The sequence below is a fragment of the Drosophila innubila genome, assembly GCF_004354385.1.
Source record: "Drosophila innubila isolate TH190305 chromosome 3L unlocalized genomic scaffold, UK_Dinn_1.0 0_D_3L, whole genome shotgun sequence".
In the NCBI taxonomy this organism is placed as follows: Eukaryota; Metazoa; Arthropoda; class Insecta; order Diptera; family Drosophilidae; genus Drosophila; species Drosophila innubila.
Window position 1 is genome coordinate 5,848,866 of NW_022995376.1, and position 12,156 is coordinate 5,861,021.

At 37.6% G+C, this 12,156-nt stretch overlaps 2 protein-coding genes across 4 annotated transcripts in view; both read right to left on the reverse strand.

The window, feature by feature from the left end:
* Positions 1–1,632: 1,632 nt before the first annotated feature.
* LOC117788007 (ankyrin-2) lies at positions 1,633–5,186 on the reverse strand. The gene is made up of 10 exons (XM_034626659.1): positions 4,912–5,186; positions 4,700–4,855; positions 4,438–4,635; positions 4,164–4,376; positions 3,668–3,785; positions 3,532–3,612; positions 3,185–3,471; positions 3,033–3,118; positions 2,712–2,781; positions 1,633–2,652 (listed from the first exon to the last, which is right to left on the reverse strand). Exons 1-10 carry the CDS (start codon positions 5,059–5,061, stop codon positions 2,173–2,175), a joined length of 1,839 nt encoding a protein of 612 aa, XP_034482550.1. The 5' UTR covers positions 5,062–5,186; the 3' UTR covers positions 1,633–2,172.
* A 1,701-nt stretch (positions 5,187–6,887) lies between these two features.
* Positions 6,888–12,156, reverse strand: part of LOC117788912 — a 28,693-nt gene continuing 23,424 nt past the window's right edge. For all 3 annotated transcript variants that reach the window (XM_034627852.1, XM_034627853.1, XM_034627854.1), the window contains 5 exons: positions 10,684–11,455; positions 9,363–9,924; positions 9,137–9,299; positions 8,508–8,614; positions 6,888–8,443 (listed from right to left, as the gene is read on the reverse strand). In XM_034627852.1, the coding sequence (XP_034483743.1) occupies positions 7,303–8,443; positions 8,508–8,614; positions 9,137–9,299; positions 9,363–9,924; positions 10,684–11,455 (2,745 nt within the window). In that variant the 3' untranslated portion in view covers positions 6,888–7,302. The remainder of the gene's footprint in view (positions 8,444–8,507; positions 8,615–9,136; positions 9,300–9,362; positions 9,925–10,683; positions 11,456–12,156) is intronic.

Genomic DNA, 12,156 nt, shown 5'->3' on the forward strand with positions numbered 1-12,156 from the left:
ACACTGATCCACCTCTCGTCCAAACAGGATCCCGGTTCCGGACCCAGGCGTACCCGCCCTGCCTGAGATGACACCACTCCGTCATCTCCCTCATGTTGGCCACCGAATGGACCTACTTCATCCTGTGTTGGCCATCGTGTTTCTCTCCCCCCCCTACAGCAATAATTACTCGGACATTTTCATCATCAGGTAAGTATTATATTCTTCACGTGATTCTTCTCCATAATTAACATCTTATCTTAACTTCTATTTACATGTATGTGTGTATCAAATAATTAAACAATTCGGCAACAGATCAACAAAGAAGAAACAAACAAAACAGGCTAGGAACACCATGATGCTGCAAAAAGGTAACAAGCTCGCCGGAAAATACTGTGGCAAGATGCTAGTGCAGAAACAATGCGGGAATTATAAATGTATCTAGGTATATACATACATATATGTTCATGTACCGGTAAGTGTATTATGATTGTGATTAGTGTGTGATTCTATGTAAATGTGAATATGTATCGCTTAAGGACTACCTTGCCTACCTAAAGAGCTCTTTGGGTTAGTGAAGGGGCGATATATTTTTATGGGTATGAGTATATATATGTATACAATATCTATTGTATTTTGTTGAGTGACTTTGCAATGTTATTGTTTTTGTGTTGTTCCTAAACTGTTGTGTTTCAATTTATACAAATATTATTTTTATTTACTTTACTTTACTATTTCCTTTATTTTACTTTACTTTAATTTTAATTATTAATTAATTTAATTATATTATTATTTAATTTTATATAAGTTTTAATATAAGTATTTTTACGTTTTAATTTTATAATTTCCTTTAATGTTCGACTTATATGTTTTTATGTACGACGTTCTTAAAATTTTCTTTAATTAGACGAAATGCTCCAATAAATCTTAATCATTTTTTAAACAAAAAGAACAGCAGCATTGAATTTCTTAAACGGCACAGGGGCAGAAAAGGTTGGTATATTGCAGCTCTTCAACTTCAAAATCTTTCCAAACATGTGGTGGAGCAATCGGAACTGACTCACTTGTACGTTGTGACAACGGCTGTTCCCTGCGGTTCCCTTGGACGAATTGATGTCAATAGACGCCTCCACAGATTCCCAACGACGACCAGAGTTTCCCCTCCGGGTTGAAACGGTTACAAAAATCAGCCGGTCTTTCGCTTTAGAGGCCGTACGCCACAAAGGTTTTGCAACGGCACGAAGTTTTGTTGATCTGGCACAGACAGTGGAGCACTCAATTATTGACCTCAAACAGATCTAGGGCAGCACATGCGGAGCACAATGTCGGTCGAAGCTCCAAACGTCGTCTGACACGGCACAATTTCTGGCGAGGCACAAGTTCGGTCGCAGCACCCAGCGAGCACAAATGTGTTGACTGTAACACCAAATTAGGCACACACGCTGGTGCAGCACCAGGCACGACTCTCCTCAAAAAGAAACTGTGTGCCTGTCGAAGGCAACCGCTCCTCTTCGCCGATCAAATCGAACTCTCACGAATTTTCTGTCAACCTCGTGGTCTCCTAAAATTCTTCCTATTCCTCTATTTTCCCTTTCCTTTTCAAATCCCAAAAAAAACTCGCCGTTACTGCAAAAACAAAATGCATCGTCTCTCTCTTTATGATCTAAAATTTAGGGTCGCCACCCCCTTTCACATGTAATTTACCGCCGATACCTATCGATAACTATATCTTTTAAATACATAACAAAGTATATCGACAGAGCCGATAATAAAGGAAAATACAAATAACAATAAACATCGAGCTGGCACAAACGATAAAACATGAACATAACAAATGTAAAAAATATACATATACATAATGTAAAATCGTTCGTACTATACGCATTTGACAAAATGCCATGGATTTCATACAAAATTTGTTATATATATGTAACATTTAAACTTGAACATTATCGTCTAGCTTAATATTAATAAGTATTGTAATTAGTTCATAATAATTATGTTGCTATTAGCAAAATGTAGGCCAACACGTGCGGAAGCAGTCAATACAGCAACTTAGACATAAATGTTAATGATTTCGTTTTCTTAAACCTGAAACTTAAATGTATAAATAGTTAATCCACTACTTGAAGTATGTTTACTATCATATAATGTTATGAATATTTACAAAGTACGAAATAAACTAATCCTTCGCTAAATGTCCACATAATCCATTTCCGCGTCGGATTCACGAACCATCAGCAATTGCTCCAAACGTTCGATTCGCTGTAGCATATCCTCCTTTTCCTTCTGCACCACTTCCACCCGACGACGCAGTTCATCATTGTGCCGTCGCAGCTCCTGCAGCTGTCGACATATTTCATAGGATGTCAACAATGGCATCACATTGGGACCCTTTGTTGCATTCACTTCACTGCCGCCACGCAAATTCGAACGCATTGTGGTATTTCCTGGAGATTTATGGATAGTTCCATTGTTTGTGGCTCCCACTGGAGTTGCCGCTGTTGGCGATGGCCTTAACTGTATTGTCTGCACAGTTCCCACTTGACCACGCAGTGTGCTTGTCGTCGCGGGATTGAGTGTTGGCGTTGCATTCATGGATTCGCTCAGCAGTTGCTGTTGATCTTCTGGATTAACACTTTCCACAGTTCTGGCCACTGTTGGCAGCTTCAACTAAAAAAAAACAAACTGTTAAAATGTATTTCCTGATGGAACAGTTGTTCATAGCAAACCTGACGAGATTGCAACTGTCGCATGTTAACCAGCTTAGTACCATCGGCAAGTTGGCGCACCACTCCAGAACTACAAGAAATACAACAGATTTCATTGAAGATTAAATTGGAAGTACAGAATACGAATTTTAAGAAAATCTTTTAAAAATCGAGCAAGTTTTAATAAAATGTTTTGCATTTAAAAACTGTAAAAAAACTATATTATTCAATTCACTTTTCTATCCCTCCATATATTGGTTTCCCTAAATGTAGTCTAACTTTTTGCTGTCTTACTTTTCTCAAAAAATATTCAGAATTCAAAAGAGATATCAAAAAACTCACCTTGCAAGCGTTGAAGGTATTTTCTGTATTGATTTGGGTTGATCGCAAAGTTTCTTAAAGTCGGTCAACGAGATGATCCTTATATTCTGTTAAAGGCAGCAAGTCAAATTTAGATTAGACTGACAATTCAGTGATATATATTTAAATCGCACCTTGTTTTTTGTAACGCCACCCGCAGGACTTGGTGACGGTGTCTCCTTTTGCTTGATGACATTCATACGGATTTTTTGCGGTGATATATTGTGGGCAGTTTGATTTGTACTGGGATGTAAGCCGATTGTGTTCTTTCTTAAATTATTGTTGATATTTCCATTTGTACTTTGTTTCACATTTGATCCACGATTCGTTTCATGCAACAGCATACGTCCACCCTCGGAGAGAACCAGCTGTCTTCCATTTCGTAGTGCCGTATTAAGCATCTTTTTCGATGCTTCATCATCTACAAAATATATAAAATTAAACAAAAGAGTTGGTTAGGAGTTTAATATATAATCCATACCAATTTGATTGTCCTGCATCATGTCTGCAATGCCGTGCGTCTTTAACATATTCAATGCCGAATTTCCGAGCATATTTGTGTCTAAAAGAAAGAGTTATTTAGTTGGGAAATTATAGCAAGAAATAATAGAGCTTACGGCCGCGTAGGTTTTCCAGTACGTCCATCTTATCCTCCACCGACATGTCGGCATCGTCTAGACCTTTCATTGACTTGGGATCATCCATAATTGAATTAACTGCTTCACTGGTTTCTTTCTACAAAAATGAAGAACAAATTAGTAAGAGGTAACGCAAATAATAATAAAGTTAAAAATTAAAAATAACAGCTATGAATCAAAATATTAACTAAATTAATAAATGCAAAATTGATAAAAATTATAAACGATTTTAGATAATGATTGAAATTATAATAAAGTTAAATTAAGGTAAGATAGATTACTTTACATTAATATATTAAATTTTTTTTTTTATATCTAAATTTAAATAGTTGTTTAACGACTTTAAGGCTTTACATACTTTAATGTTGTGCTTTTGGCGCTATGGTTTGCATAATTGGAGTAATGAGACGAAATGTGATTTATAGAAGCTTAAAGTAATGCTTAATCCTGGCCAGAACACTGCCAAGTCACTTACCTCCGTTTCCTCGTTAAACTTGCGGCTGGCCTGCGATTGTCGAGCTGCCTCCAGCTCGGCCAAAATGTCCGCCTGCTCGGTTAATACGGCCAAGGCGATTGGCGTCTTGCCAAACTTGGATATCAATGTGACATCCGCCTGGCATTTAAGCAAGATGCGAACAATACTCTTGTGTCGCTTCTCCACAGCCCAGTGCAGTGGTGTCATGCGAAGCTGTATTACAATAATTAAACAATTAAATTCAGTAAGGAATACACTATAAACTGTTGCTTACCATATCACGTGCATTCACGGCACACTTGAGAGCGAGCAGTAAGCTAACGATTCGCTCGTGTCCGTAGTAGCAGGCTAAATGCAAAGGGGTGCGATCCACTTTTGTTTTGGCATCCATGTTGATGCCACCTTGCAATAGAATCTCACAGATTTCCAGTTGATTGTTCATGGCAGCGAAATGCAAAGCGGACATGCCCAGCTAAAAGTGCAGATAATTCAATTAAATAATATTTATATACATTTGTATTATAATTACTACTCACCCAATCGGAGGCAAAGGGTGCACCGTGTGCCAGCGCCGTCTTTACGCCGGACACATCGCTGTCCCGTGCACATTGTAGCAATTGTTTGCCCAAGTCCACAACTGTCGTTGGTCCGGGCGCATTTCCCTTTTTCAGCAGCAACTCATTCTCCGTACGCTACAACAGCAACGAGTTGCAGTTTATGTTTTATGTGTGTTAATTAATTTACTTACAATCTCATAATTTAACAAATTGGACAGTTGCTGGTTGATGTTGAGGTTTGTAAGGGATTGTGCCTCCATTGCCACACTGCCATCAGCTCTCAATGTGGCCACAACTTTGCTGCTGTTCCCCGTGGCCGTTCCTCCAGCAGCGCTGTGCATTTTAGCAGGCAAACTCTTTCAGCAGCACTCGCAAACGCTCAAATAACATAACTTGTTTGTAAATATTTGTGGTATAAAAAAAAGCACAACAAAATTTGTAACTTTACAATGATCATTTGTGTTGTGTGCGCGAGAGTGGGACAGACAATTTCGCCTTGGTTTGTTCATGAGTGAGTGAATTAAATGAGCGAACATGTTCCTTTGTTTGTTGCTCAATTTGAATCAATTGTTCAACAAGTGCCCGTTGTGTTCGGCGCGGCATCCTTGAACCGGGGGCTGCCCATCTAGTACAAATTTTCGATCTGGTTTGATTTTTATTTCCTTAAAAAATTAAGTAAATTTGAGTAGAAATGTGTTCTGAATTTTAGTAGCTTTTTTCAATTTTTTTTTATTTTATGTAGTAATTTTTAAAATTCAATTTTCATCAAAATTATTAATATATTCTTATCTTATTCTTATCGATATATTTCGTTTATTTAAGTTCATTTGAACTAATTCATTCACTTTGTTATTTTGAATTGTGCTGGCCTTTTAGTTATTTGAGCAAAAGAGACAAAAGGTGGCGCCACAGCTCTTGAAAAATATGGCATCTTTGGTTTCCATTTAAGTGACCTAAATCATATTAGGTCCTTTTTGAAAATTATCTTTTTTTGACATTCTCCCTAATTTTGAAAGCTGTTAAAGTTAAAATATTATTTGCCGAACAGAAAATATCAAAGATTAAATAAAATCAGATTGATTTTACTTTTTGGATAAATATATATATATATTTATTTATTTGGCATTAATGGTACACTTATTATTGTATATAATTATTTACTTGTTTCCATTCGTAAATGTACATAATATATTTATGGATGTGTGTCATATTTATTTGGTTGATTTCCAAACTATTCTGGCATTCCTACATCGAATAAATTGCTCACAATCAGTCATAACCAAGTATTAACCACATTTAACGCATTCAATAACGTGTATACAATACGTATATTATTTATGTATTAACTTTTGCTGTTGTTTATTATCATATTCCTTTATTTTAAAACATTAGAACATGTCGCCCGCTATTTTATAGTTTCACGTGTGTTCAAGTTTTTTTTTCAAACTTTTTAATTCCAAATGCAATTCGAGTAATATTTCGAATTTGGAATTTAAAATGTTGCTGATTAATGTGTCGTCTAAAATACAAATGATAGGATCGGCACATATATAACATTATGCAAAAATCAATAAAAATCTAATCATTTCAAAGTTTCTTACAAAGTCTATTAAATAGTAAATTGCTTTCAGATGTTTTTCTTTTCTTTTAAATTTCATTTTACATTAAGCTGGTCTTATTAATTTTTAACTAATTTTTGGCATATACGAGTGTTTTTTTTAAGAAAAATTAAATTCGCTCATTTGTTTTGAAAATTGTTTATGTTTTTTTTTCTTAACATTATATGCAATATATATTTTTTTGTTCTTTTTTCACTTCGTTTTTATGACCAAATTCACAAGGAACAATTTAATTGAATAATGCTTGCTTAATATTTTCACTACTTATTTTTGTTTGTTGGTTTTTTAACTCATTGAAACTACATTTTACTCGTATTATAAATTATGGCTATATAACGCATATTATCTATTCATATGAATATGTATGTATATGTTATACAAATGTTTAATTTCATTTCTGTAATTTCCAGTTAAGATTTGGACTTCCTTAGTGTAGACAAACAGCTTTAACAGGTGTCTAATTTCATTGCTTGGAGCTGCAACAGGTGCTAAAAATATATAAAATACCCGAAGCAATAAACGATAAACAAAAAAGACTTTATAAACGATTAGAAACAAAACACATTTATTTTAAACTTATGACAAGAATCAAAATTAATTATATACAGATAACAGACTTGTCGATTTTGGTTATTGATGCGGGGGCAAGGAAACAAAAGATTGGAAACACCGTAACAAATGAATTGAAAACGCAGTAAAAGTGAACACTGAATAAAATAACTAAAAATAATTAAACGATATGAATATAGTCGTGTTTACCTGTCGCAAATTAGTAAATGCAGTTAAAATATTATATAATTAGAATTATAACAAATTTTTATATATTTATATGGTGCAATTCTTGCCATGCGACTTTCTACGTATCGTATTCGTATATGGTTATTGCAATTTCTATTATTTCTTTGCATTGGTTTTTTAAAATTATAATTATGTATAAATATTTAGTAGTTAATGTATATGTGACTAAGCAAATGATGAGTCCACCTCCTGCTGTGCGGCAGCTGCCTCAACCAATTCGATGGCCGCCACACGTGCCGCCGTCAGAGTTACATCCGCATCGAAGCCCGGCTTGTGCGTCGGTGACTGACTGGGCGTGCAGTTGGTGCTCTTTGGCTTGCGGAACCAATTGCCAATGCGGCGACGGCCCAGCGAACCGGTTGACGTTTGCGACAGCCCTTGGGCGGAACCATTGTTGGCGTTGGCAATGCCATCGCGTGACTGGGATTTTTTGGGTAACGTATCGCAGGAGCGATACGGTGATTTGGCCGGTGAGTCCGGCACTGAACTGTCTCCACTTGCAGATGTGCCGCCAAGTGCATGCTCACAGTCCGGCAGCTCATAGTCCGACTGATCCGAATAGTCACCCGGCCGTTCGTCATAGTTATACTCAAATCCTGCCATCTCGGAGACATACAATGCCTTGCCGCCAAACTGTCGCTCCAAGGCGAGAGTATTGAGAAAACGATGCTTTCGATTTGCCGAACGGAAACTAAAGTCGTACCATTTGTCCCGTGATTCACAGTAGATTCGCAGCGAGTTCTTGATGGTATGGCCAAACATTTTGCCATCACGCACATTCACGACACGACAACGATCCAGAAAGATGCGTCCCTTGTAGATGAAGTGACTGCGCTTGATGATATCCCGCTTGCAATAGATCAGTTGATTATCAAATAGAAACAGCGTGCAACTGGTGTTCCACAGATTCTGCTTCTGGCGTGTGGCATCCACTTGGAGAAAGAAACGCGTGCTGTGCAGATGCAACGGCGGTCCCTTAAAGTTCTGAAAACTGGCCTGATGCCTGGCTATAGTCTCGCTATGACGTTTACCCTCATTAACAGCCTCGGTGATGCCGCGCATCTTCTCTAGCGCCAGATTAACAATGTCATGTGTATCAGGCACATCCAGCTGGAAAACATCAAGCTGTTCATAGTCTATTGCCTCCGTTTGGCCATCCACTTGATCAGTGCTCGAAGTGCTATTGCTGCTCAAAGCAGTCTTAATAATCTCGTTAAGGTGCAGAGGATAACGGCAGATGCGTTGCACGGGCGCCAACAGATGAGCCGAGAGTGGCAGCTCCGCAAGGTTCTCAGATTCCCGACAACTGTGAGAAAGAATGGAGATAGATGTTGAGTGTGTTCTAGTTTAAAAATTGTAAAGCAACTTACTTCTCTAAAATGATGCGTGCATCCTTGATGCGATCGTAGGATTCGAGTTCGATGAGTGCACGTGGATAGGCATTGCAGTACGTGGAGTAGCAGAGAAAGCCTTTGTGCTAAAATTAAAATAAATAAAAGATGAGTAAATCTTATTAATTATAGAAAAGGTTTAATTTTCTATACAGCTTAAAGTTTTAATAAATCTATGTGTATAGTTTTAATTGTTAATTTAAAATATCAGTTTATTAATTAATTTTAATTTTTAAGCAAGGTTTTATCGACTAAATATTGACGACTTTCAATAAATGAATAAAATTATAATTTTTGATCAAATAAATCTTATAAAAATGATTTTCATTGTAATTTTTTACACAATCCGAATCTTCAAAATGATTCTTTGATTATAAATTCAATACTGCTTATAGTATAATATAATTGATAATTTTATAATCCAATTGAATTATAAAAGACTGATTTTGGCGACTAATTTTTGTCTAAGTTTAATAAATATAATTATGTACAGAAAAATATATAAAAAAGTATTTAGTTTAGAAAATAATTTGTTTCTTAGTCGTTTTTAAACGAAGATAATTTTAGTGCATCAATTTGAAGTATTATTAATAATATATTAAACGTACCATCTTAAGAAAGACCTTGGACAGTTGATTCTGTTCAATGCCTAGGCGTAGTGCCTCCAGAAACTTGCGCTGAAACTTGTAGATGGCCGTAATATTGGAGAATATCAACCTTATGCTGTTCGGAGAGAATATATCGATGCGTTTGCTCATCGCTGGCAAGTATCTGTAAGAAGAAAACATTTGTTAATATTGCTGCAAATTATTGTGGGTAAAAATCTTCACTTACCCATCGCATATGGCCGCCAAGAGTTTGACATAGTTGATTTCCGTTTCGAGCAGCTCCCGTACAGCGCTACGCCGCAGAATATCGCAATTGTCGAGGGGCACAGTAATCCGTGCCGATGGCTCCATGGGCGGTGATTCAATCACAATGGTGGTTATGTTGCTCTGATCCATGGTCATTGTGTTGTTGGCTTCCTCGCTGCTGCTGTTCAAATCTGCCACAGGCACTGGCATCTGGTTGACATCGACATCAACTGCTGCTTGGGAAATTGGCTCCTCCTCTTCCTCTTCCTCCTGTCGCAACGTTGACTTTTGCAAATTGTAAAAGGCATCGGTTTCGGGACTGTGTATGATGCGCACGAAATCCTTGGGGAACCAACCCAGCTCCAGATGATAGATCTCAGTTACCAGACTGACATCCTCCTTCTTGATGCGCCCGAACCACCAGGGACCCACTTCCTTGCGCAATATCTCGATCAGAGTGCCACGCTCCAATCCCAGCTCTTGCGGTCCAGCCGCGGTGAAGTTGTACAGCACTTCCGCATAAATGGGATAGTAGCTATTGGCTGTGGGGTAAACACAAGTTGCGTTCCATTAGTAACACTCGTCTCGACGACCAATTGAAGTCAATTGAAGCGATTGCGCATACACTTGGCGAAACTTTCAGCAAAGTTCTTATATCTCTATATATATGTATATCTGAATTGGTTTATTTGATTTTGTAAACAAACAATTTTACATTTAACAAAATTCTGACAGTAACTAGCTGAAATTCCAAAATAAACTGAATTACAGAAAAGCGTAAATTATTTTCAGTTATTCAAGTATTTGAAGTGTCTTTAAATTTCGTAAGCTACATATATTTACAAAAATTAAGCCATCTAAAAAAAGTTAAAGCTATTTTTCTGAGTGTAGATAAGTTTGTTTTTATAAATAAATTAGCTTGATAACTTTTTGTTGTTTTATTAACCAAAATAATTAAAAGAATTTTTTTTTTTGTATTAATTTTCGCAAACTAAGGCATTTTAAAGGTATTTTTTCTCAGTGTAGCTTTTTTTTTATAAAATAATAGCTTAGCTAAAGGAATTATTTTATAGTTGGGTATTATATTAGCCAGACTACTTTAATATCGCTTATTTTAATGGTTCGTTAATTAGGACAACCTAAGAGAAGTTTAAGATATTTTCTTCAGTGTAGTTTAATTTGTTTAAGTAAATGATGTTCTATGCTGGACCAAATCTGTGCCGTTTTGTGGATTATGTAACTCAAAAAAGTTGTCTTAAGATCCACAAGCGCATATAGAATTTTTTCGAGTGTAAACTCACCTTCCTCATGCGAGGCAACGCTGTCACTGTCGCTATCCTCGACATCGGTGCGTCGTATGCCATAGGTTTCCAGGCCATTCGGCTGGCTGAGGGAACGCGTCGGCAGAGATTCAGGTGCTTCCCGCTCGATGCTGCAGGCGCTGCCCAAATCCAGTTGCTTGTGGATCGGCGGCTTGGCCGCCACCTGCTCCAAAATGCTGCTCGCCTTGGCCGAATGCGTGCGGCGAATGGAGCGCGCTTTGGCCTCGGCCGTGTTTGGCGTGCTGGTGCGGGCAATGACGCCACCTGGCGGCTGGACAGCACCGGAGAGAGCACGCACATATTGCTCATCCTGTTCGAGTTCGATTTGTATGCCGGAATCACCGGAATTGCATTTGTCGCGTCGATTGAATTTCGTTTTGCGACGTTCCTTTGACGAGCGCCAAATGAGTGGCCCAAAGCGATACTTTGCCGAGCTGCTATCGCCTCCGGTTTCCGCCTCCGCTGCAACTGGCGCCGTGATGGACACCGTTGGCGCTGTGGGTGATGTCTTGCCATCCACATTGACAGTGGCTCCTGCTCCTGGCAGCGGCGTAATTTGCAATTGATTGCGATTATTCAGATTGTGCAATGTGCGTTTGAATTTCTGCAAAACACCCAAGCTGCTGCCACTGGCGGCGCCACCGCTGGCTGCAGCCAAGGCATCTGCATCATTTGTTCGCTTCAGCTCATCCTGGGGCTTTGGTGGCGTCTCGCTCAGCGTGGGACTTGAAATGGCACGCATCTGTTGCGACTGCAAAGAGAGCAGGAAAATGGGAGCAAGTTAGTAAAAAATGCATGGTATTAGATCACAAATCATTGTTTGTCAGTTTACAGTTTACAGATCACAGATCACTCATGTTTCCCGGCTACTGTTTGTTGTTTACTTTTGCTTACGTAGTGCATCGCCTCCAGTTGCCTCAGTTGTTGCCTCCTCACGCGAAACCACAAATATCTTATCATTTCAAGTGTGATTTACAGCAATAACAATGATCACTAACAACAACAACAATACTCGTATACCCTGTATATATTTGTTTGTTATACGATTCACAAGAATTTCTTCAAAAGGGCACCGAAAAATTATTAGCAACTTTTTATTGTAATTGAATATTATCGAATGTTTATCTCTCTATATGCGACAACCGTTGAATTTTACATTTTAACTTGGCTAAAACCCAACATTGAACACTTGCTGCTCTTTTTCACAATTAGTCTAATTACCCTTTTTTATTTTTACCCCTTTTCCTGTTTCTTATTGTTGTTCGTTTCCTTGTTTGTGTTTGTGTTTTATCGAATTCTTATCGAGTTTTTTTTTCTTTCATTTGACAATTAAATTGATTCCAAAAAAAAATAACAACAACAATTTGTAGAAAAGCAGTTACTGATTACACTGTAAACTTATCTAAAGTAGTTTAAGAAATTTATTTTTAATTTCCAGCTTATATGAAGTAT